Source organism: Leptinotarsa decemlineata, unplaced genomic scaffold (genome assembly GCF_025532065.1).
Source record: "Leptinotarsa decemlineata unplaced genomic scaffold, Ldec_3_MD MMD2_P_RNA_scaffold_2, whole genome shotgun sequence".
NCBI lineage: Eukaryota > Metazoa > Arthropoda > Insecta > Coleoptera > Chrysomelidae > Leptinotarsa > Leptinotarsa decemlineata.
In genome coordinates this window covers 12,569,382-12,596,180 of record NW_027412529.1, presented here as the reverse complement: position 1 = coordinate 12,596,180, position 26,799 = coordinate 12,569,382, and the positions used below count along the sequence as shown (strand labels likewise).

The 26,799-nt window shown below is 36.4% G+C and overlaps 1 protein-coding gene across 2 annotated transcripts; it reads right to left on the bottom strand.

The window, feature by feature from the left end:
• Window positions 1-21,948, bottom strand: LOC111506070 (uncharacterized). 2 transcript variants are annotated; one of them, XM_074183641.1, is made up of 6 exons: window positions 21,583-21,947; window positions 16,314-16,510; window positions 13,439-13,606; window positions 9,551-9,748; window positions 5,720-5,993; window positions 1-441 (listed from the first exon to the last, which is right to left on the bottom strand). In XM_074183641.1, the coding sequence occupies exons 1-6, from the start codon at window positions 21,803-21,805 to the stop codon at window positions 83-85; spliced, it is 1,419 nt and encodes a 472-aa protein (XP_074039742.1). In that variant the 5' UTR covers window positions 21,806-21,947; the 3' UTR covers window positions 1-82. The 2 variants fall into 2 exon arrangements, with proteins under 2 accessions (XP_074039742.1, XP_074039749.1); XM_074183648.1 differs by lacking the exon at window positions 13,439-13,606 and having other exon boundaries at window positions 21,583-21,948.
• Between the last annotated feature and the right edge of the window lie 4,851 nt (window positions 21,949-26,799).

The window sequence follows — 26,799 nt, the reverse complement described above, 5'->3', positions numbered from 1 at the left end:
TTAGCTAAAATCATAAAATGTATTCTCGAAAAAATGTAAAATTAAAACTGGTCACAAAAATATAAATAAGATCAATAAAAAATCACAGATTCTTTGGCTTGAAATCGTACTCATAAAAAGTGGGTAAACGAGGATACGATGCGCCTTCACATTCGAAAATTATTCGTATCCTTGTCGGACCTTTGGTTCTGTGCTTGATCTTCAGCTTGTGTAATTGACTTTCGCTATACTTTTTCAAAAATTTCAAAGGGGCGTAAGACAACGGACATTTGACTTCTATATTGATCCTTAAACCTAGGTAGGGTATTCTGTAGAAAACGTTTTCCTCTGAATTGTTCCTTGGGGCATTGGCTATGGGATTATCTATGTGTATGTCTATCACGTCTTCTTCCACTTCTTCGTCGTTGTCTTCCTCTGTATTGAACTTTTGAATGAAGGCTCCTGTCAAATAAAAAAATATAGATGCAGAAACAGGATTATGACTTTTTATAGTGGGGAAAATCATTTTGCGCGAAACATTTGATGTCCAAAGGAAGGGGAATCAACCAGCTAACCCTCATGACAAATGCATTATGAATTGACTTCGAGTATGAGATATCAAACATTGAAATTAAAGAGAAATAAACATTGAAATCAGTTTATTGAAATTTCAATTACAGTAAAAAATGGTTTTTTTAAATAAATAATCATATTTGGTGAGGCATTGTGAAGTTTCCCTCACTTCGGTACTATTTTCAAATTATTGGAGAATTTAGGTGACCAACTATAATGATAGCTATCAATTTTGAGATTATAACTGAATTGTTCTGGTTCATTATCCAGTGAGTGATTGAAAAATATAAAGAAAGATTTCTCAAGTCATTTTGAACATTCGTTCAGATATCCTGAATACAACTGTATCACTGTAGTGGGTGATAATGAAATCATTGTACATTCAATTGTTTCTGAGGTGAGAAATCCGAAATTTGAAACATACGTATATTTTTTTGAAGCCGACATTTCTAATGAAAAAACAATTTTAACCTTTTTTCATTTCAACCACAAATGAACTAAGTCAAAAATCTCAAACAGAACTCTGTATGAATTGATGGATGTAGCCGCGGTAGTAGATCATCATGAAAAATGAGAAATGAAACTTCCTTGGTTTTTTATACCACTTTTGTTGTATTAATTTGGAAATGTTTTTGTAGGACGAAACTGTAAAAACGTCAGTTACGAATAAAAGTGGAAAAAACATAGAAAGTTTTATTTCGCATTTTTCATGAAGAGCTCTGTATATTTTTCAGACGATTTATTGAAATATAAAATTCATTCTCCAACGATATAACAAATATAGGAGCCATTTTCTTCAAATTTGTTATGGTAGCACCACACCCATTGAGTCGATAGGAAAGTTGAGTTATAGCGAAGATAGGTTATGATAACAGGTGAATTGATTGGAAAAATATGGATGTTCGACTATTGATAGGTGTTTTCCAGTGAAGTCGAAAGTGCCCTTTCTTTTAACAGCATGTCACTTCCTCCCGCTTTCTTTTAGATAGAAACAGCCAAAATGGAAACCATTATTCAAAAACAAGTATATGAAGGTTCTAGAGAAAGCAGAAATATATCACCCGCATTCATATCGAAGTTAATAGAAGGAATTAATATACACGCACACATAAATGACGAAAAAAGAAGTGAGGACCCGAAAAACAACCGCAATGAATTCCAAGGCGAACCCTCTGGACATGCAGGAAAAATTTTATGACACTACAGGCTTTTCTGATCACGAACTAAGCCAAAAAGAAGCGGCGTCTTCAACCAAGAAACGCCCAGCGGAGTCGGAGATTCGTAGAGAATCTTAAAAAGTAAAGGACAATGAACCTGAGAATATCAAACCCCAGGTACAGGGTGAGGTACCTATAGGAAATAAGACCCAGATTTCTGAGAATTCAAGGTCGAAACCCCGAAAAATATCAAGAAACCTAATCAGGTAGTCGAAGAAGTCACAAAAACGCAGACAGAAGATGTAAACCAAACCGCTGAAGTGATGGAAATTCCGGAGGTAAAGGATGTCTCCACTGAAGACAAAGAGACACCTGCAGCAGCACAGGCTTCGGTGCAGAAATATAGGTGGACAAAGTTCAATGAAATTGCCGTACGGGTGAAGGTGAACTTTCCAAAGGTGGTCAACACTAACGACGGTATAAAAGTCCAGCCAGCAAGACTGGACGATTATAGGAAAATTGTCGACATATTGGACGGAGAAAAGATCCTGCATCACACTTACACGATGCAAAAAGCAAAGCACATGAGAGTACTGTTTCGAGGAGTAATGAATTCCTCTAAACTGAGAACATTTAAGATGACATGAAAGCCAAGGGCTCCGATATAATATCGGTAGCCAGACTTAAAAACGAAATAAAAAGCCACTCCCGCTGGTACTGGTTCCCGTTACGAGACAACAGAACCACATCTTACGAGTTCAGGGAAATCCTTATTGTAAGAGTGAAACCAGAACCGCAAAAACCACGAACGGCAGAGGGGCAATATTACCGCTGTCAGAAGTTCGGTCACTCGAAAAGGAACTGTAAAGCAGTTCCTGTGTGTTTAAGATGTGCCGGCCATCACCTGACGACCGAATGCAAAAGGCCAAAACAATTGCCACTGAGAAGTTTCGACTGCAAGGAAATCACCCAGTGAACTACCAAGGATGCCCTGAACATCCAAAAAACAAAAAGGCTAACGCCAAGCCCAGAGACCTGCCAGCCAGGCCGATGGGACACAATAAGACAAGGAGCGGCGAGTCGTACGCAAGGGCCGTGAATCCCACACAAAAAAGCGATCCCAGCTCTGTGGACGGTCTATTTAGAGCTTTCGACCAGTTACAGACCATGTTGAAATGTTGAAGAACTTCCCCGTCTTACAATCCATGCTGACGGTCAATACTTCCATTTCCACGACAAATCAACGACTCAAAGGCCCCGACACGGGGTGACTTTACCTAATAAACTCAAGACCACATAAAGAATGCCATTCACCTGGAAATTACCCCGTTAAGAGAGGCTGCGAGAGAAATCTCGGTCGCGCTTCATCTTAATATAGATTTTATTTTTCAGACACACATATGTGGAAATAGTCAGGGCTTTAGTTTCAACTTGTTTCAAAATAAGATAACCGAACTTGATATGACAGTACTATGAGATCATCTTCGGACATATCGTCTTAGTTTCGGAATAAACATTAACATTTTTAACAATTCACGTACTTTTCATCCATTTTTCCATTCGAAAATTTTTTGATGGAAAATAGTATTTGTCAAACTCTAACATTGAAATATACCTTTTGTACTATCAGAAATGGCAGTTCATTTTCAGTGTCAATAAAAAAGTTCCATAGCTTTCTACTTCATCTTATCATAAAGTATTTATTGTTGAAAATTGGAAATACCCTTTATTTACTGGCAGAAAAACTGAACAACTTCAGTATTAAAGTTTGAAGTGAAAAATGACATTCGAAAGAAGTTAATGGAAAGTACATTTGTTGGTGAAGAATTCGTAAATTTTAATTCAAAAATTGTGCAAACATCGCTATTTGAAAGGTGTGGGTCTAGTCGAAGTAACTGGTATTGTGCATACTTGAAGTGTCGGCTTCCTCGAAGACCAAAAAAACCAATACAAAGAAATAAAGCCGCTGCCAACTAGTCCACGTGGACTGAAGAATTGGCGGTTCGTATTGGATGATTTTAACTAACCGAGTTTTATGATTGGCTGAAGAGTCATAAAATAAAATTTTGAAGTAATGTTACGGTGACGAATAGAATGCGAGCCGTCGCGATTTGAGTGTAGAAATTCGATATTGGGCGGTTGAAATTACTTAAAATTTTTGTTATCTGTTTGAAATGTGCTATCCTTGGACAAGTACTAATGGTAATAACGAGTGTGATAACAACGCAGACTTTTTCCTGTGTAGTGATTAGAATAGCACTGGTGAACAATGCGAAAAAGAGATACCAGTGACTAAGATTCAGATGCATTTGAATATTGAAACACAGAGAGTATGTTTCAATACATATAAGAATCTACATCTCAAGTTTGGTTTCGAGGAAAACAAACTATTACAAGCAACATCAGATTTGACCGAAATTCCTTTCTCAAGTGTAGGTAAAGTAGTCAAAAACAAACCTTATGAACGCAAGACGCGATATGATACGTGATTACCAAAACCTTCAGATGATCATCTAATAAAATCATTAAAAAAAACAATATACGACTGCTACAAAAGCAATGAGATTCCTACAACTGGAATCATAAGAAAGAAATTGAATACTTCCGGCCATAATGTTAGCTGCTGTGACAAAACTTTTCAGAATTGGATACAAAAACTAGGATTTAGATTTATGAAAAGACACGCCAGATGAAGCCATTGTATGGCGAAACACGTGTTGCGTTTTTGTAAAACAATTTAGTGAAAATCTCACAATAAAGTGTTTTTGGAATACGTTAAAATAATAAACAAACGTCAAACAGTTATGGAAATCAGAAGAATAGTGGAATTGCGCAACAAATACTTAGAACAAATAACTGAATGTAGACAAGAACAATGGAAAATTTGGACGAAACTTGGTATGACACTCACGACATGGTTCCGAAAGGGTGGACTGATGGTTCGGGAATGTGTACACCTAATATGCCTGCAAACAAAAGATCGCGACTAATTAATTATTGTGCTTTTTCAAAAACTACACCTCACGATTTGATCTCCGCAAACTTCATTTTGAAAATATCACAAACTGTTGCGTTAGCACAGTAGCTTTCTCAAGTGATTATCACTTGAATGTAGAGTCTATCATCAACATGGATTATTTCCCACGATTGAAAATAAAATTCCTTCAGAGTATTATTCTTCGAACTAGGCTAAAGAGAACGACAAACAACATGTTTGTCATCGCCTCATCTGCCTGTGAACGAGGTAACCAACCGCATATCCGAATTTGCCCAAATTTCTTGTATAAGGAAAGAAAACTCTATATAAAGTGAGTGGGTGTACTTAAAGACTGGCTATAAATCAAATTATCTACAAGACCATTTCGTTCACTAGTCTCAAGTCACTTACACTGTTGGTTAATGAACTGACACATACAAGAAAACCATTACTTCCCTGGCTGATACCACGAAGGGCGTTGAATTATATTCGACAGGTGTCAGTCCAGGATTCTTCACTGAAGTTATTCCTGCATATGTCTACTCACCTTATGTACAGTTTTCTTTCCTCAATCGAGCAATTTGGGCAAATTCGAATATGTGGTTGGTTACCTCGTTCACAGCAGATGGGTCGATGACAAATATGTTATTTATCTTCGCTTCTGCCTATTTTAGGGAACGACACTAAAGGAATTCGATTTTCAGTTATGGGAAATCATCGACTTTATGCACTGACGTGTGGCTAAACAGCCCAAAACATGTCTGCAAGTGTGCTTCAATAATTGAAAATTGATTCCGGCAGTTGTATCGCCAACAGTATATGCAGGAATAACTTCAGTGAAGAATCCTGTAGGATATAATCCTACGCCCTTCATAGTATTAGCCAGGGGAGTAGTGGTTTTCTGATAGGTGTCAACATATGAAAGAAGAAAAATTATATCAAGAACACTGATATTGTGAATACTGCAATCACATGTCAATCCATAATAATTTGAACTGATTCAGGTATGAAAATGTTGATAGTTTGTACCCACCGTCATTCATAACTCCGTAATAAAAAAATATATCTCCCACATCACCATAACCAGTGTAAACGTTATTTCCGGGCTTCTTGATCCTCATATCTGGATCCGGCCGCAACATCAGTTCTCGCTCGTATTGTGCCTGCTGTAGAAACATATCGTTGTGAGCTAGAACTATCCTCCGTAGTCGCATGTGCATCATTCTTTGCCTCTGACTCCAGTCCAGATCTTTTGTGCCAGATATGGGAAGGGCCACGAACCAGGAGTTGCGGAAAAAGTAGCTGTACTGGAAGAAATAAAGGATGTGATGAGATTATGGCGATTTTAGTGAATGACGTTGGAATATACGAAAATACTTGAGAGTTGTGTGCAAGCTAAGAATTATGATCATGATATATAAAAGGATCGAAGCACAGTTTTTTGATCCAAAGATGCATCAAAAATAACAAAGCTGTCAGTTCCACTGTGAGAGAGGGCGCTGAAAGCAGTTTTATCGGACCTGTCATTAACATCGAATTAGGCTTTACCGAACAAATAGTGGTCAGGGTTTTGGTTCGTTCTAATGCATTTATAGCATTTTCTGAGTTTGTTACTGAACAATGGTTAGAATACAGTATAGGGATGAACTACGTTGTTTCAACATGCCTACTCACAACTCACTTTCACCTGAAATATCATTTGTAGAGACTTGGATTGTCGAAAGACAGTGTGTGACGTCCTTGTTTGGAACATGATAAAATAGCAGGGCACATATTTTGTGTCTGCATCACTGCAGATCAAATCAGGTTTCAATCTTGCTATATGCAAGATTCTCCACTATATGAAAATGCGGATTGCAATGTAAGGTCAAAAAGACCCACTCACTTTGGACGTAACCTGGAATAACTATTCAACCACAGTGATGAAACCAATACTTTTTAATCATCTGAGTTGAGTCAACTAACAAAACTGTAACCTAATTGTAAAGGTCTCCACTGTCAAAGATGAGAACGAATAATACAAAACAGAATAATATTTCAATGTTGCTAACGAACCATTGATATAAGTCATTTAGATCATTTGTTCCATCACTGCAGAAATAATACCTACACCCCCGACGAAGATTCTGAACTATCCAATCTCTTTACTGGTTAATTTAGTTTCCACGGAACAGGAACTCATTTCTGTTTAAAGTCAACTTCAGTTAATATTGAAGAATAACCTGAACTCAGAAAATTTTGGCATTACAGGACATTCTCAAATATGATCCTTACTAGTAGCGAACGTTGGTTTCTATGCTCAACGCTGGTGTTTCTCAGGGACCATATTACCTTCATTTCTCTTCAGGTTGTTTATCCCTGACCACAAATCCAAATCATTACTTACTTACGATAGCACTTTCTCTTCCAAATAGGATGCCCGGACATTGAAGTTACAACCACCCAGGAATGAGTCGAATGAAGTGTAGACAATCTAGCGATGAGCAAGGAACATCAGTTTGAGGCCTCAATAAAATGAGCTAATCAATATTTGTACAGACACGTGGGGCACCAATGAACCCAAAAGTGACATCGATACTGGTCTGGAATACTGACGGAAGGAAAGAAATATTTTATACTGAATGCTAGGGCACTCAGGTATCATATGCAATAAGAAAACTGATGAGTGTGGAGCAAAATGAGAAAGTAGGTCTGTGAGAAACACATAGTGCTGAAAAAGTGTACCAGAAAACACTGTCAATACTTACTGGACCCTGGTCATACTTACCGGACTCTGTCCTTCCAGAGGACACCTAAACAAAATGGGGTTCTTTACCGAACTGTAGGAGATGCAATAAAGATACAGATATAGTTTTTTATATTCAATGCCAGTGTGATATGGATAGATGCATTGGTATGGATACCAAGGCATGGACAACCTGAATTATGTCTAGTAGAATATGATAAACTTTGACCAAAGTACCTGTACGAACTTGTACAGGGAACCAGGTTGTTGGATTGGGTATCATGGGAGAAATGGTGAAAAGACGTAATTAGCCCATGGGGTTGATTTCTGGAAACTTGAAAGGAATAAACAAGTCAGACTGGTCTCGAGAACAAAAAAAAAACACGTGCTGAAATAGATAAGGCAATTTTTCAGAGACGTACAGAAACTTCTGTTGTTTCGTGAAGCATAAATTTCGACAATAATTCAAATCGAATAATCGATTTTTTTTTACATTTCGGAAACACGTCCCTGTGAAATGAACTTCTTGTTTGTCCGATCAGTGTCTAATTCATATCTTCAAAGAACACTGAAAATTCTGAGATTGAGGTCTTTTTTACTTGGTATGGTAGTCAGAAAAGCCACTGTTTTCAATCGAAATCCAATACTCTAGTTTTTTTATTCGGATTTTTTCTCATCCTTTTACGTGATATTCTAGATACAGGTTGATGTTCTCCCAAAACGAAATACTCGCGATATCATAAAAGAAAGGATGCAAACTCATAATATTATATATAGGTAGGTGGGTCTAAAGTGAGTGGGTCTATTCGACCATGCACCGCAACCCACAAGGGTTTATTGTGGCTCACACTCGGCCAAATAAACCCAGCTTCTTTACGAAGCCTATTAATTTGTATGGTGAGTGGTCTTTCAGGTCAGATGGTGGGAGTACGGATCTGCCGACCTCAAAGAACCTGATTCGGTCCCCAGCAGGGCAGGCACAAAGTATATGCTCTGCTGTTTCATCATTTTTCAGACAGAGGTGACACACACTGTTTTCCGACAGTCCAAGTCTCTGCATATGATGATTCAAATGACAGTGACCTGTAAGAAGGCCTGTTAGACACCGTAGTTCATCCCTACTGTAGTCTAACAACTGTTTGGAATCAAGCTTCGAAGGGTGAATGAACGCCTTGGAGTGAGCCAATTCTGAAAAATTCTTCCAGAAGTCCATAAATCTTCTTGCCATCCAGGTGTTCAGTGTTTGTTTGGCAAAGCCCAGAGCGATGCCAATGACAGGTTCTGGTCCAATGAAGCCGCTTGCAGCACCCTCCTTTGCAAGAGAGTCAGCAGCTTCATTGCCTTCCAGGCCAGTATGGCCAGGAATCCAGACCACAGACAATCTGTTAAGTTTTCCTATCGAAAAGAGTCGTTTTTGGCAGTTTGCTACCAAATTAGATAGCTCGGTAGGAGCCAAGAGCTTCCAACGCCGCTTGACTGTCTGAGAATATTCTTATTGACTTGTGAATGAGGTTGGATTCATCCAATTCAATTCAATCGCGTAAATTTCCGCTTGAAATACAGTCGCATAAGTTCCTAGGCAAGTAGATAACTCTGTCCTGGGTCTGCGACTGAAAACACCTGTACCAGAACCGGAAGGTGTTTTTGATCCATCTGTGAACCAACAACTATCTGCTCTCAATATTTCCTTCTCCCGACGGATCCAGTCCTCTCTACTCGGGAATAGCACGTTAGGCAGTTCGTAGTTGACAGTTGGAGGCATAAACTCAGAGGTCATTGCCAGAATGCTGTGACTTCCAATGTCAACCAACAGTATGTTGCACTCTGCATTGAATTGATTTGTGCAATTGGCAATGTGCACAAGTCTGTATGCAGTCCATCTAGACTCTCTTCCCAGAAAAATGTGAAGGGAAGGTAGATCTACAAGGATCTCCATGGCCGCTGACGGTGTGGTACTGATGGCACCACTGATAGCCAGACAAGCCTGTCTCTGTAAGCCAGAGAGCTTCGCTTGGGCTCTATTATATATAGCTTATATGAAGAAATATTTTATAGGAAAACTGTCGGTGTTTACCTTTTTCACACCACTCAAAACTTCTTTGCAGATAAGGTATTTCCTGAAATATACTAAATACTCACGTGTGCTTCGAAACAGTCCTTACTCGCTTTTTCCATGGTTACTATCTTCTGAATGAATTTTGCGCAGTCCACAATATCTATCACTTTACACCCGCTGTTAATCAAACATCCATCAGATGGTTCTTCAGTAATTTTGTCGAAATGGACACAAAAACTTTTGGTCAGTTGAACAATTTTCGTTACTTCCGAAGGAAGGGCCTGAAAAAATAAAAGCAGTTGATTATAGACAGAATAAAAAAAATAAATAACTTTATTGATTCCCAACAAACATGATCATACATACAGGTAATCCGAAGAGTAAAAATGTATGTATCAATTGAGGATATAAACAGATTCGGGAGGATAAAAATTCAAAGATCACTAAATGAAATGAAGAGAAAATGAAGTATGCAAGGTCAAATCATGTTGAAATTACAAAATATGAAGTGAATATGGTATTGCGGATGCCACGGTGGGACGGTAGCCTGGTGGGTTAACGTGGATGGTTTGCTTGACTCACTCAATCGACCGCTGTGTGAACCGGTGGTTTGAACCGCAAGGTCGGACGATTGATTTTCTCTTCCTATCTTCCAACCCGTGTTAGGAATCACACGTTGAAAGGTAAGACTTTGTTAATCCTTAGCTCGCACAAGTTTTGACTTTTGAGAGTTGCAAATCATGTTATCAATCATTACTTATCATAAACAAATGTGTGATATGTTTTCATTTCCGTTTTGAATTCAGTGACGAATTTTCTATATTCTATATTATTGGGCAGACTGTTGTTATAAATTTAAATTTCTGTGAAGTACAAATGGTTTTCTTCCAAAATCATTTTTAGATGGTTCTCAAAGTACTCAGTTGACGGGTGGAATATACAAAATGCTTACGTGTTTTATCGTGTTAGGAATCACACGTTAAAAGGAAAGACCTCGTTAGTCCTTAGCTCGCACAAGTTTCTCAACTCCTGAGAGTTGTCGTTCGTATGGGGGCGGCAGCTGATTAACGGAAAAACAGATTTTAAAACAGATTTTAGATATCTGGACTGATTTTACATAACATATGTATAAATTAAAACAAACGAGCAATATCAAACTGAATGTTGAAATTAAGTTCGAATCATAAATATTTAGACCTTATAATTGACCAAAATTTGAATGTTGAAAGTCATATTTACAACAATAACGTTCTTGATCTCAACAAACATTTATTTTATTTATAGAGGAATAAAAATGGAAAAAAATATTATGAAACAATTGCATTGAAAAAAATTAATTAATGCTCAGTAGAAACAGGTGAAGTTTAAATAGTATTCAACAGTTTTCTTGAATTCAATTAAATTGAAAAAATTAATTGATGTTCAGTAGAACCAGATGAAGTTCAAATAGTATTCAACAGTTTTCTTGAATTCAGTAGCAGAATTGATGTTCTTTATGTATACGGGCAGACCTTTGTTGTGAATTGTTATTCCAGTAAAGCATAATGATCAGCTGAAGCAATCAGAAGAATCATATATCTCATCACAATGTAGTCACCCTCAAAAAATATAATTAATCGGTAAATGAGCAAAGCTATAAAAGTGATATTTCAAAGTCCAAGAGATTACTATATCTTCGCTATTGTACAAATTCACTGAAAATATGACTGTGAATGATGCCATTTCAATGAAAAAGACAAATTTATGTAGGAATCAACTAAATGTAATATATATACAGTTATTGAAACATTCCAAATTACATGATCATAAGTTTGACGATAGTCGTGTCACGAAGTGTTCTGGCGATGTATTGAATTTATTGGAGCCTCTGGAGGCACCCTACATTTTGTTTTATCAGAGAGAGGACATTGGCATATCTGCAACTGTAAAAGCAAATGCGCCTCTGGAATCGATAAAGTCGCCCCGGAGCGCCAATTAATTTTTATTGTTGTTTTATAATTTCACAAATAAAGGTTCATTACATTAAAAAAAAACTACCAATTATTTCCATCTTGATGTGATACATACTAACAAAGTATGGAAGTAATTTTTTGAATGGAAAGATGAATTCCACATTTTCGAACCATCTTTCAGTGAAAGGACATTAGTTCAATCATGAATATGACGTGTTACAATTATAAATCTACATTTAGAATCTTTTAGAATGTTTAGAAATGAATAGATTCAAGAATTCGGGTAATTCACCGAATGACCAAATAGAATTGAATAACTTTCCGTTACTGAATATATTTTCGAATGTGGAAACTGGTACATAAGCTCGGGTCATTCCATCCATTACAAACTCAGGTGCATATTTAACATCAAATGGCTAGCAAAAACTTCAGATAATTGAAATTTAGGTACTTCAAATTGTAAAAAAAATATTTAAACTATTGAATATGTAGAGTTCGTTAGTAGATATTTATTTTATTTTTGAATCTAATAGTTTTTATTCTGTCAGTAAGATACACTCATAGACAGTGGCGTAAAAAGGGTGGGGCACGGGAGCGGGACGCACCAGGTGTCAATTTTTTGAGGTGACACCAGCCCAGTGACTCAACTTGAAAAAAAATATACAAACATTTGAAAAAATCGCTTGCAAAGCTGTCTTCTTCGGGATTCCTACACAAGCACTAGCTCAGCCCTATGTATAATTCGGGGTTTTTCCCTAAAGCGGATGACGCTGTCGTGGAGGATTTAACTGTTTTGAAAACCACTGTTTTTGAGAATATTTTGTAACGTTCATATTTCGTGCTAAACATATTTTTCGGAAATAAAACATTTAACAATCTTTTACGGTTTCGGTTGAACTCGGTTAAATAAACTGATTTCCGAATTTCCAAGGTTGTCACGCATATTTGGGAAATTTATTGAGAGGGCTTCGATTTGAGGAATGATATTTCCATTATCTGATAAACGTTGGTAGATCTAGATAGTATATTAATTACTTGAATATGTGTTAACCTGGTTTCTATATAATCTATTAGATTAATTTGAAATTTAGTTGAATAATTTTATCCCGTATACATGTTTCAAATGTCCTGGTATAGTAACATTTACTTCGGAAATACAAACGTGAAGTTCGATCATATGCAGAAAACGGTAGTTTGGAAGGGATTTTTGATTAGTTTTGCTCGTCGAAAGGTAGAAGTGTAGAGAATAAGTATAAAAAAAATGGATTCTTTGCCATCATTGATTGGGAATGACTTTACAAATTCGCATGTTCAGATCTGGAAATAACGTTAGTTTGTATATTGTTTACTGGGAGTATTTCTTCAGAATTGTGATCTTGAAAAATGATTTCATAGGCTTAGTCACACGCAACTAGGAAACCATTTTCTTGTTTTGGAAAAATTTCATGAATCAGGTATATTCAACTCATTTTGTGTCATATGTATTATTTATTTTCAATAGATTGATTAATGTCTCTAGGGTCATACAGTGATTCATTTTGTTAGTTAACACAATTTTTTGTTGTTGTTTGAAATGAAATAAAATACGGTTTTGATTAACATTGCTTGTGACTCTGAATCATCGAGACAGTCCATGGTACAGAAGTCGCTTCCAAGTAATATAGAATGATTTGTATTTGATTTTTTCAATGAGTGAAGTTCTTATAGTATTACTACTGGCTTATTGATTTCAATCTTATTGGTATAGTTGAAGATTTAATTTATTATTCAGTGTTTGTTGGGGATTGAACTTACCTGGCGCCCTTAATCACCTTTTAAAATCAGTTGAAATCATAACGAACCCCCCTTCTCTACTGAAGCTCTCTACTACGGTTGCATTTTTGGCGCCCACCGTGGGGGCAATTTGAATAAACACATTCTCACGTTTTTGAGCATGAGTGAATTGAGCGCGATCATACATTGTAATGATTTGAAAAATGTTCAATATTGAACAATTTTTACATTTTTATGATAACTCACGTAATCTCTCATCACTGCTGGCGCATATAAGGTATTCGGAGAATGAAGAAATTTCCACATGAACCAATAGTGCGCATCGATCAATTGTCCTCCATACATACATGTTTTGTGCGTTTTATAATATTCGTTGTAAACGTATCTCCAAATTGTAGAAATAACCAATATATACTGAAATGAAAGAAGCTTAAATTAGACTTTTTTTCCTCCGTTATAACAATGATGACATGGCTTTCTATTTAGTCTATTTGCGAAGAATGGTAGACTTTTGAATCTGGCACTATGACCAAGAATTCTGCCACAGTGCGGCGAATCTGATACAAATAAAGGGAAAGCATCATTCCTCTGAGGACTCTAATAATAAGAACAACTATTTTGATGCACACGTTTGGGTAGACTCTGAGAAGTTTAAAAGAAAAACTTGCTGATTCACCAATTTTTCATTAATTTATTTGGCAATATTTGTCTCACCTGGAACTGAAAACTTATCAAATATCGCAAATATCGCCACACTTCGCTAGCGGAAGAGTACCTTCATTAGCTTGCAACTTGCACTTGCAACCTTGATAATCTGGAACATCGCAGAAAAGTTGGAGATTTGTCACTCTTTTATAGATATCTACTTTCACGGGAGGTGTTCAAGTGACTTGGCACATTCGATTTCACCGTAAGCGGTATGTATTAGAAATACGCGACGGATTGTAACTGCTCATCATTTTGAGGTTCAACTCGATACAACTCAAACTTCACTGTTAAAGAACTCTTTCATTTGGAAAAATTCATTAATGTGTAATAAACTTTCTGAAAATGGTTTTCCAAATAAATTTAATATCTACCGAATTCAATTCTACGTGAATCGCTACTTTCGCACAGGCACCGCTCTTAAAGCGCCTTAAGGATTTTTCTGTAGTGCTTGGCATAAATGTTGGGAAAAATTGGTTGTGAGACTTTTGAACTTCATTTTCAGCCAGCGTGAATAATTTTAACTCTTGGCCAGTTGAGTTGAGTTGACAAGCTTAAATATATCCTGCTATTCCCAACTTTCTGCAGTTATTTTTATGCTCATCATTCCAAATCTTGTTGATGAAAATTGAAGTAATAAAACGAGATACACTCTTTTTAACGTAGAAAGGCTGTATACCAACATAACAATCGAAGAAATACTAAAATCCAACGCCAAGGCAGGAACTGGTCAAATAACTGGTTTCTAAACAAGGCTACCAATAGAATAAATGAGGAGCTGTCAGTTGGAAAATGGTAATGTTGACAAAGTCATAAAATGGATCGGAAGTGTCGTTATGTGATTGTAGAAACAGATCACAAATAGCGCTCAATCTGGATGCGATACGTTGATTTGACGATACGAGGGTTGCCTTTTATGTTTCAGGATTTGGCAACCCTAGTGTTGCAATCTGGCAACTGACAGCTCTAGCGTAAAGTTGGACATTTTAAAGCTTATACATACTCAGAACTTTTTGATATACGCGCGCTATTTGTGTTGTTTACAGTAACTTAAAAGATTTATTTCGGCCCAAAAATCGAATCAAATCGTGAACATTTTCGTGTGATTATTTTTTACAATTTTCGAGGTGGATTAACCCAGCAATAATGCATGGATGAACTTAATTCAATTTTTTGCGATGAAGCTCCACCAAGGGCCAGTGTTTATCGATGGTATGGTGAATTCAATCGTGGTCGTAGTTCACTCCAAGACGAATTTCGTGAAGGTTGTCCAAAATCAATTGTTGTTCCGAAAACCATTGATGCTGTGCGCGAACTGATATTGCAAGATCGTCGTGTGACCTATCGTGAGATTGAGACAACCTCAGGCATTAGTGGGACCAGTATACATTCAATATTGCATTTACCTGTCAAAAAATATGTTCGCGTTGGATCCCATACAATTTGTCAATCGCTCAAAAAAAGGCTCGTGTCGATTGATCGAAAAAAATGCTCAAAAAATACGATCGTGGTGCTTCGAAACACGTCTATGACATCGTGACAGGTGATGAATCGTCTAATTACGCGTATGAGCCCGAAAGTAAACAGCAGTCGACTGTATGAGTGTTTCAATATGAGCCAAATCCAATAAAAGTTATTCGCGCACGAAGCACTTCCAAGCAAATGGTCGCCTGTTTTTTTCGGAAAAACTGGATATGTCACAACCGTACCACTAGAAAAACGCAGAACAGTCAATTTTGAGTGGTACACAACCATTTGTGTACCATTCAGAAAAGGAAAACCAACCACCGAAGACGGATCATTCTTCAGTACGACAATGTGAGCACTCACACATCGGCTCAAACAACTGCATTTTGGAGCACCCAAAACATGGGTTTTATGAGTCATCCGCCGTATAGTCCCGACTTGGCACCGAATGACATTTTTTATTTTCGGTTTATTCCCTGAAAGGTCAACGTTTTTCGATACCTGAAGAAGCGGTTGTTGCATTCAGAATGCATGTTTTGGAGATACCTCAATCATAGTGGCAAAAGTGCTTCGACAATAGGTTCAAACGCATGCAAAAGTGTATAGATCTTAATGGGGAATATTTTCAAAAACAATAAAGTGATTTTCGATAATTAATATTTTTTTTTGTTCTTTAATTCCAAAATATAAAAGGCAACCCTGGTACTTCCAAAGTGTGTATCCGTGGAGACATAAACGTCATTCTGCGACATATTGACGTGAGAACTTCCATGAAAGTCATAATGAGAAACTGAACTCAAAATCAATTGAAACGGTAATTGATGTTGGGTTGGACGTGAAATGGAGACCCAATACAGATGTAAAACATCAAAACCGAGTCACAAATGACAGTAGAAGTAGATGAGTAGTGAAGAGTAGATAAACTTTCTTTAATTTGAATATCTTATACCTGCATTTTCAAAATTTCCAATAAATTCAACAGTTTTGTCACACACTTGATTTCCATGTCGTCTTGAGTATATCCTACAGACATTTCTACAGTTTTGATGAGCATATTGAGTTGTTTTTCAATTTTTTTGTAGCCAATGTTCAACATGTTCTCAGCAATTATTCTGAATCTGCGATTAACTAAACGGACGGTTTGACCTGAAATAAGGAATATGAGTTAGAATATCATGTGTCAAATATATTTGGCCGTGACCAAGATTTCATCTGTTTGAAAAAAATCTGTTCAAAATCTGTTTTTCTGTTAACCAGCTGTCGCACCCCTACTAACGACAACCCTCAAAAGTTGAGCCTTGTACAAGCTAAGGACTGACGAGGTCTTATCTTTCAACGTGTGATTCCTAACACGGGTTGGACGATAGGGAGTGAAAATCGATCGTTTAGCCTGGGATTTGAACCACCGACCAACAAGGCGGTCGATTTGAGTGACTGAACAAAGCACCCACATCGAACCGATTGGCTACCGACCGACCATGTCGACATTTCGTCATCTACTGTAGTATCGAAGACGATGAGGCAATGAATGATGTGTAGATAGGTACAGCTTGTCAAATCTAGGAAGAGACTTTACAAATCTTTCTTTCTCTCTCTCTCTCTCTCTCTCTCTCTCTCTCTCTCTCTCTCTCTCTCTCACTATCACTGTTTTCCAACGAACGCAGGTATAGTGGGCGGGACCATAACAAAATTCAGAAAACTCTTTCTACATTTGACGAACGCTGCAGTCACATTTCATTTCTGTTGAATCTTCATCCATTTCGATTGAAATTGTCTCGGATTTTTTATTTCCCCCCCTTCATTATACAGGGTGGGGCACCGAAAACGAAACAGATCGAATATTTTCAAAACACATGTGTTCTGAAAAAAATGCAAAAACACGTAGATTTGCAATCCAAGGAGGACATCTTTCTATCATAACCTCAACTGTCATACCTCTTCCCCACCCATCGGTGACTATCACTCAAACAATTTGTTTTATTACAATTTTAGCTACCTAACTTTCGATTTTGGCGCCTTCTTGCGGGAAAAGCCTGTTCTGTATTCCAAATTATGATACCTCATTCGCACGCTAATTTGACATAAATTCGGTGACAATACATGGAGTTTTTCTAGAGGAAAAAACAAGATGGTGGCTTCACATTGGCGGACAATATTTGCAATTATGGTCCGATTTGATTCAAAATTGATAAGTGGTGGTTTTCAGGGTCGGAAATTATGAATTGTTTTTCAATACAAAAAATCAAGATGATGGCTCCAAAATGGCGGATGAAATTTGTAATTAAGGTTCGATTCAACTCGACACCAAAAACGAATTCTTCAAAACACATGTGTTGTGAACATAATACAAAAACACGTCCATTTTAAATCCAAGGGGGACAAATCTTATCGTTCAACTGTCTCTCAACTCAACTCAACTGTCATACTGCTCTCCCCACCCCTTGGTCACTCAAATAATTTGATTAGGGAAAGTACTAAGGGTGACACAGCATTGAAAAGGTAATTCCATATGGAATTCAGACATGTGAGTGTTCGCTACTTAACTTTTCATTTTAGCCCACTATTGCAGGAAAAACAACTGTTTCATTTTTCAATTCACATTTTATTCGAAAGGTAATGTGAATAATTCACGAAAAAAGAAGAAACATTGAAAAAATTACATAACTCGAAAATTGTAAAATTGTACATAAATTAAACTGAGATCATTCCAAACTACATTAATTCATAGTAGATGCTCGAAGTGTTCTGCATTCACTGTCATACGTGAGTATAAGTTTGTCTCAAAACGTGGTCTGACGTTTTGGAGCATGTCTGGGGTTATTTGACGACATTCGGAAATAATACGTTACGTAACTCTGCTAACGAACCTGGCTGAGTGGTATATATTTTACATTCCAAGTGTCCCCACAAAAAGTTATTTAGGGAAGATTAATCTGGAGATCAGGGGGGCCATTCACTGCATCCTCTTCTTCCAATCTAGTGTCTGTGAAATCTTTCATCTAGGTACTAACCAACCGCTACAGCAAAATGTGGAGGAGCTCCGTCCTGTTGGAATATTAGGTGATCCTCAAGGTATCGATCGCCAAATATTCCAGCCCAAACATTCAATTTTTGTGGGGATCGCGTATGTACTTGGTGAAACACTCTTGGATTGCAATCTGACCAGTACCGACAAGTTGTCGATTGACAATCCCGTTGAGATAAAAACTGCATTCATTCGAAAAACAAATATTGAAAAAGAAATTTGGATCTTGTATAGCACGTTCACTCATGATTTCACAAAATTGTATTCGACGATCAAAGTCGTCTTCGTTGAGTTCCTGAACCAGTGTAATTTTGTATGGATGGAATTTGTGAGCTTTCAAAATATGCCCGATAATTCAGCAATCTTTCGTGTACCAAGAGTTGGATCCGTAGTAACCTGTCCTAAAACTGCTTCGTTTTTTACTGGGTTTTCAATTTGATGTGTTTTATTTGCCATACATCCCGTTTGTCGAAATTTTGAAATTAGTTCCAAAACGTATTTACAATGTACGTTTTTGTTTGGGTATTGCTCATTGAAAATTCTACTGGCTTTGTTGGCACATTCATTATTTTTGAAATAATATTCAGTTATTTCTACCCTATCCTCAATAGAATAAACCATTTTTTATTTAATGTATCTGACGTACTACTGTCAAGAAACTGACAATAATAAGCACTGAAACACAAGGTTTTTCATTATACCAATACATAGGTGTAGTAAGTCGATTCGTATTCCAAAGGTAGGAATGTCATGAAATAACTTCAGAAATGCTCAAAAAAATCAGACGGCGTTTCGAGAATAACTTATACTCATTTATGGCAGTTCATGGCGAACACTTTGAGCATCTGCTGTGAATTAAAGTAGTTTGCGATGATTGAATTATGTAATTTTTTCACTTGTTGTTCTTTTTTCGTGAATTGTTCACATTACCTTTCAAATAAAATGTGAATTAAAAAACGAAACACTTGTTTTTCCTGCAATAGAGCGCCAAAATGAAAAGTTGAGTAGCTAACAATCACATGTCTGAATTCTCTATGGAATTACTTTTTCATTGCTGTGTCACAGTTAGTACTTTCCCTAATCAAATTGTATGAGTGACCAAGGGGTGGGGAGAGAAGTATGACAGTTAAGGTAACAATAGAATTTGTCCCCCGTGGATTTGAATTTGACGTGTTTCTGCATTATGTTCACAACACATGTGTTTTGGATAATTCGTTTTCGGTGTCAGGTTAAATTGAACCATAGTTACAAATTTAGTCTGCCATTTTGGAGCCACCATCTTGATTTTATGCATTGAAAAGCAATTCATAATTTCCGACCCTGAAAACCACCACTTAATAATTTTGAATCAAATCCGACCATATTTGCTAATCTTGTCCGCCATTGTGAAGCCGCCATCTTGTTTTTTCCCTAGAAAAACTCCATAATGCATTGCCACCGAATTTATGTCAAATTAGCGTGTGAATGAAGTATCATAATTTGGAATACGGAACAGTTTTTTTCCCGCAAAAAGGCGTCATAATCGAAAGTTAGGTAGCTAAAATTGACATGGCTGAATTCCTTATGAAATTACCTTTTCAATGATGTGTCACACTTACTACTTTCCCTATTCAAATTGTTTGGGTGATAGTCACCGAGGGGTGGGGGAAGAGGTATGACAGTTGAGGTTATGATAGGAAGATGTCCCCCTTGGATTACAAATCGAAGTGTTTTTGCATTTTTTTCAGAACACATGTGTTTTGGAGGTATTCGTTCTGTTTCGTTTTCAGTGCCCCACCCTGTATATTTTTGAGTGGTAATTCTGAATTTTGTCAAGTATTTGTGACTCATCGAATGAGATGATATGAATGCTTCCATTGAGTGCATGTTCGGCAACAGCTAATTTGTCGGTTGGCTAGAAGCGACAATTTCTGTTATGTTCAGCGTGCCAGATATACACTTCTGTTCGTCGTTCCAACGCAGGAATTCTGGGCTCCTTAGCTAACCTCAAACATTATTTGAGAGTTTCCGTTGGCCGAAATATTTATTTCATGTTGTATTTCTCCAGAATTCTCCCTACCCGGAATGAATGGAGTCTGGCTACCTGCACTAAATTGCCACCATCAATGGAATGAACCAGATATCCAAAATAAAGATGCGGAGTTTCTGGTTAGGGAAGTTTACATTATTTGGTCAAATACTTATCATATTTTGGGACTTTTGGCTTAAGAGAGAGGGAACAAATGTCATTCTATATAGAAAAAGGGAAATTTTGTGCCGTGTTTGAAATATATCTGGAACATTCAGCCATATGCAGCCATATTGAGACTAATCATCGGTGAATCATCGAGATGAATAAACCTCTGAAGAAGCCAGCCACTCGTGCTGGCGAAACGTTAGGATGCAGTTCCAAAGGCATTCAAAAATTTAGGAGTTTCGAATATCAGAATAAATATTGATACACAATCGAATCATTGGCATCGTTTAAAATTATATAATAATTTACCAAAATCTTCGGAAAATGTCTGAAAATATAAAATAATATCCAATGAAATATCTTATTATCATCAATGTTTCATATATTTCATACATTTTCATTCAACCGGTTTGCTTAATTTTTTTTTGTTGTTTTCTATATTGTTCTTTTTTCCTCAGTAGCTTTAATCATTGCATGTTTCGTAGAAAATAAATTGTTATTATTATTATCTTTGAATCTGATATTTTTTTACTCTGTCAATGAGAACAATGAAGACAAAATTTCATCGTCATCATCAGAAAGTAGAAAGTTGATGCCTTCATCTTTTAGAAATTACTGGTGTTTTTATCCCATCCAACTCATCATTATCAATGATGAAAATGGTCCCACCAGATACCATTGTAATTGTCTTTTTACTATGTGAGAGATGCCTAACATGTCAATTTCTCTCGAAACTTTTAGAAAGCGCAGCAGTCTTTTAAGTTTATTGCCTTTTTATTCCTATCTCTTTATGACACTTATTCGAATAATATTGTTTTCTATACTAGAATGTTTACTGAATTCGAAAATTCTTCCACATTCTTGACCTTTTTCCTAATATTCATTTTTAAAAGATCTTTTCCTTATTCGAAAGCTTACAGCCTTTCAAGTTCATGAGAATTTCCGTGAATTATGATAGCAATTATTGTGAAATACAATCGAATGTTGAAATGAAAGAAAAATAAATAGTTTACATACTTAAATCATGGTAGGATAAGTGTGTGAAAACAGCTTGCAATATCTCGACGGGAACGAACATGATTGGATTTTTCCTTTTCCTTTCTGAATACTCTTTATAACTGGTAGTGCATTCCTCAGTGTCTTGGCTGATTTTCCTTCTTTTAGATCGAGTGTAATATCCGGGAGTAAGATCAGAGGTTTCTTGGTCACTTTCATCGTATATTTCTTCGGAGTTATCCATTTTTGTTTTCACTATTGTTAGTCTTCGAGCAGTATTTTTAAAACCATATAAATTTTATATAAATTTCAATAGATTGGGTTAAAATTTGACTAATTAATGGATGTGTCAATTCTGATGTTGGATGTTGAAGTGTATCAAGGCCTATTGCGTTTATTCAATTCAACAATTCCCGTCTTTTACAGTGAAAGCTGTATTGTTTGGAATTGACAACTTTTGTATATTCTGACAACGCGTTAATCAAAATTTAGTAATCAACGAGCGAAACTCTGCAATTTCATTCAATTATATATTTTTACTGAACAAATCACTCAGTCATTACCAGAAGTCTAGACTGGAGATTAAAAGTTAACAGATGTCCGTAACATTTTAATAATAGGAAATATTTTTGTTCCGTCGCGTCGCGTCGAGGGGTAAACTGTTCTTATTCACAAAAACGAGGTTCATCAAACCCAAAGAATTACAAGCCAACAAGGTACTGAATTCACAAGTGATCTATTCGAATAATTATGATTCTGCTGTTGAATGAACGAGAAACAAACTAACCTCTGTGAGGTATCTTGCATGAATATCCGGTTTGCTTGACGGTGGTTGACAATGTTTCGTGGTTCATGTTTCCTCTCAAGACTGTAGTAGACCGTGCATTCGGGCTCTGTTATACAAAAGAAGGTATCAAAAAGGAACTGGGCATCATAAAAAATGACCTTCATGGAAATAGTTAATCCAAAGTGATGGTGGAACAGACTTTGGCTAGAAGACAGCAAGAACCTCACAAGGAAGGGAAGCCACCACAATCAGTACTTGTACTTCCCTACATCAGAGGATTGTCGAGGAAAATTGGGTCCAAGTATAACATCAGAACCTGCTTCAGAACTGGGAATACTATCCGTATCAACCTCACAAAAACCAGGCCACCGAATGCTGAATGTGATTCCAAGAATTGGATTTACCAGATACCCTGTCAGTGTGGAGACTCATACATCGCTGAAACTGAGAGGCCATTGAAAGTTCGCATAAAAAACACACAGTGAGGAGAAACCAGCTACTCAGGAATAGCAGAGTATGTTTGGACCCATCAACATAACATCAAGTGAACTCAAGCTGAAATCATCCACAAGGAGGAACACTGTCTTAAGAGAAAATTCAAAAAAGCCGCCGCAACAACGCATTCAGCACCAAGCTAGCGTAGAGATACGCAACTAATGGAAACCTATAATCAAGCGGAACACCACCAACTCCCGACAAACGGTTAGCTCCCGCTAAAACTGATGAAGCGGAGAGAAAAAGGAGGGGATAGGTGTAAGTACTCGAATGACCTATGAATAGTTAGATCCCGAAGAAATAAGTCCAGTCATTACCCGAAGACGATTGTGGATACTAACAATCGAAACGTCGTGACGTAACTTGCCTTGGAATCTTTCAATTTTCATTTCTTGTTAATTATTTTTCATTTTCACCTCGTGTTATCAGTTCCATTTCTGATTGTTGCTTTATTTCATTATAATTTCAGTTTTTTCGCTTAATATAATTATCTTTCAGCTGATCTTTTTAATTTGTTATAGATCCTTTCAAGTATTTCAAATCAATTTATATCATATTAGACGATGGAAGTCCAAAATAATGAAATGCATAAATATCCGGTATTAACCAAGGAAGTAGTTATACTCCGGAAGGCATTTGTCAGAACCTTCTATGTGGATGAGTTGGGAGAGATAAATATTTCGGGAATTTATGTCGTAATATTTATTTTCTGATATGTATGTATCTCTTTTCGATACAGTGTTCAGACAAAGAACCAGACACCTTTATGACAAAGCTGACAACACACACTATAAAACCAGAACATAATGTCACGAATAATAACAAAACGAAAGTATTACGGTATTTTGTACACTTTTGCCAACGTAAGCCAAGTCGATTGATTCCGTCAGCATAAAAATTGTGTGATCGTGATTCGATGAAGTAGACGAAAGCCGTTTATGTCTAGTCCTGATTGGCAAAGGTTCTATCGGTGATAAAGTTAACGAAGTGCTTGAACTACCACGACGCAGTAGAATGAATATTATTTGAGAAGTGGAGATACAAAATCATTCGACATTAAAGCGGACAAAACTTTTGAAACGACGAGTGGATTTGATATACGTAATCCAAAGCGGAAAGAGTTTATGGACGAAACACTCAGCAGCTGTCATCAGTACGATATAGCCAAGTGCACAAGTGCAATGTAAAAGTAGTTATTTTGAAAGTATTTTTCTTTGTGCATTTCAATGTTTATATGAAATAAGCTGTTCTTTGTACAGTCGATTTCTTGAAATTAATTGCTTTCTTTCTTTCTTTGAAGGATTCTCAGTTGTATGAAAATGTAGAAGTAGAAAGCCAAATATTGAGCGAATATTGAAACAAAATTGTCTCATCATGAAAAATGATGTTCTTTGATCGACTAGAAGAGCATTGAAATGTATATAGGATGTTGACGTTGAGAAAAAAATGACGTCATTTTTGTTAATTTTCTATATCCGACAACAACGTTGGAATTCTGAATGAAATGCGTTCAATAGCAATGAAACTAGTTAAATTTCATTTCGTAACTTGCTCAACTGATAGTGAAATTTCAATTTTCAGACGTTGCCGAATGGAAAAAACTCAAATATGTCAGTCTTTCTTTTCTTTCCAGAACAAATCATTTTGACCTTGATTCAGACCTTTTTACAATGCCTGAAGCATTGTTGAAACAGTCTCTACAAATAGTAGCGTTTTATAGACTACTTTGAAAGAGAACATGAGAATGGAGGACCTTTACTTCCACTATTATTTACCTATCCTACATCTATAAGAACTAAAAAATTATACATCAAATATATAAATATTGGGTTAAATTAAATATTTTTCGATTGTTGATTTCAGAGGGTTGTAGATGCCTTGAAGTTGAGTTTCACTAGTGCAAACTGCATTGTGACTGAATCTAATAGAGGTGAAATATTCAGCAATCCATCGAAATAGCGAAAATGGGTGGAACCAGTGATAGATATTGATGATATTGATGAAATATGAATATTGATATTGAACAGTCATTCGAAATGTGATCTATGATATGTTTAAAACCAGTTAGTATTTTGTATTGATTTTTTCAATATACAATATTTGACGACAACAAAAAATTCAGGAAAACATCAATTTGAAAACTGAAAGAACGTGATCTATTCAAATGTTGAAAGACATGTTTATGGAAAATTCTGAAGAAAATTGATTTCACATACAAAAAAAGATAATCTACGTCGTGGTTTGATGGAGTTGTCTAGTATTGTAATGAAACGTTTACACTTTTTACAAGATTACGTGAAGAAAGAGGGTTTACACCAGTTTGTTTCCTTGGATGAAACTTGGGTATTCGAAGATGGTACCATTGGCAAGATTCCAGCGTAAAAACTGTCAAAAAGACCAAGGTTTGTGGTGCAAGGTAAATACAACCATGCTCGATGCAGTACCGGGTTTATTCGGGAAGCAGACCTAATTATTTGTTCGAAAACAAAGAATTGTGATTACCACGGAAAAATGAACCTACAAAATGTTCTGCATTGGTTTGAATACCAACTAATAATAAATTCAGGAGAGCCTTTGGTTACAGTCATGGAAAATGCAAGTTGTCACTACATGTTTAATCCAATCGAACATTTGAAGGAGTTTTAAACAAAGCTACATCTGATGTATGGGCTAAAACTATTCGACATACCAAACAAAACATAAAATTATATTGGGATAGAGAAGTTGGGCTTGACAGGGAAGATGTTCAGCCTCTTATTATAAATTTCGATTCCGATGATGATTATGACGATGATGATGCCGAATTGTAATTGAAAAATATATACAATTGAACGAATTTAAATAAATTATTTCATTTTTCATTACATATTATGAAAAAAAAGGTGAAGTGCCCCTTCTAATTCTATTTCAATTAAGCACATTGATAGTAAGTAAGGTTAATAGCAATAAAGTAAATCAATAGTACAAAAGAAGTTAGAAATAGTGCACATGTTGGCAACGCCGTAACTTGTCATCTTGTGACGTCATTCTCTTCTTAACGTAAATATCCTATCCTAGAACTTATACCTCACAACTTCTTATTCCATTCGTTGGAGGATTTTTTCAAGTGGTAGTATAAAAATATAAAAAGCAAATCATATGAGCTTCCATGGGAATTATGCGATAAAAGTTTTTCCCAGGAATGAAAAACACATTTTCAAACATCAACGTACGTGACAGACACCTTCCTTTTTGAGACATCCCCAGTACGTTCTGAATTGAACATTTAATTCTAAACATTGATGGTTTAGCAGAACTACTATGCACTAAAATACCTTTCTTTCCCAAGGACTAATCTTTCTCAAAAATATACCACTTTCAATTTAAACACGATATACCAAGTATTCATTACGTTCAAAAATGTTCCTAATTCGAACGTTTCTGATAGGTAAACGGACTAAAATGGATGAACGTATTGAGTACGTTCATTTATGTGAGTACTAAGAACGTCCCTGATTGGTCATGAACGTAAGGATTCGAAACAAATCTCATACGTACGTCCCTGGCACGTACAGTGGTTAGTTGAAGTAGTATATTTGAAGTCTGAACTTAAAAATCAACGAATTTATCGAAAACACTTTTTCCACACTAGAACTAGCACACTGTCTGTTGAAGTGTGTATCGTTAACCCAGTTAGCATCATTAGAAGAAAGCTGAAACTAGTTTTTGTCATATTCCAATGAGTATTAGTCATTTTATAATAATGGTCATCACCAGATAGTTGATTGTTTTGCTAACCAAGTTAACACCATCACTAGATGACTAAAATTATGACGATTATTTATTCAAAGGAGACGTGCCGGCTGATAGCTAACTACTATCAACTAGCTATCAGTAACTAACTTCGAGTACCTACCAAGGGTTTCATTACTCAAAATTGAATTGTCAATTCCCTCAATATTACCGTTATTTTAACA

Excerpts from the sequence above, each read along its gene's own strand:
- LOC111506070 (XM_074183641.1), bottom strand. The coding sequence starts at position 21,805 with ATGGATAACTCCGAAGAAATATACGATGAAAGTGACCAAGAAACCTCT. Across the intron at positions 16,511-21,582 it reads CTTATCCTACCATGATTTAA|GTCAAACCGTCCGTTTAGTT; the intron begins GTATGTAAACTA and ends TCCTTATTTCAG. Across the intron at positions 442-5,719 it reads TTACGGAGTTATGAATGACG|GAGCCTTCATTCAAAAGTTC; the intron begins GTGGGTACAAAC and ends TTTATTTGACAG.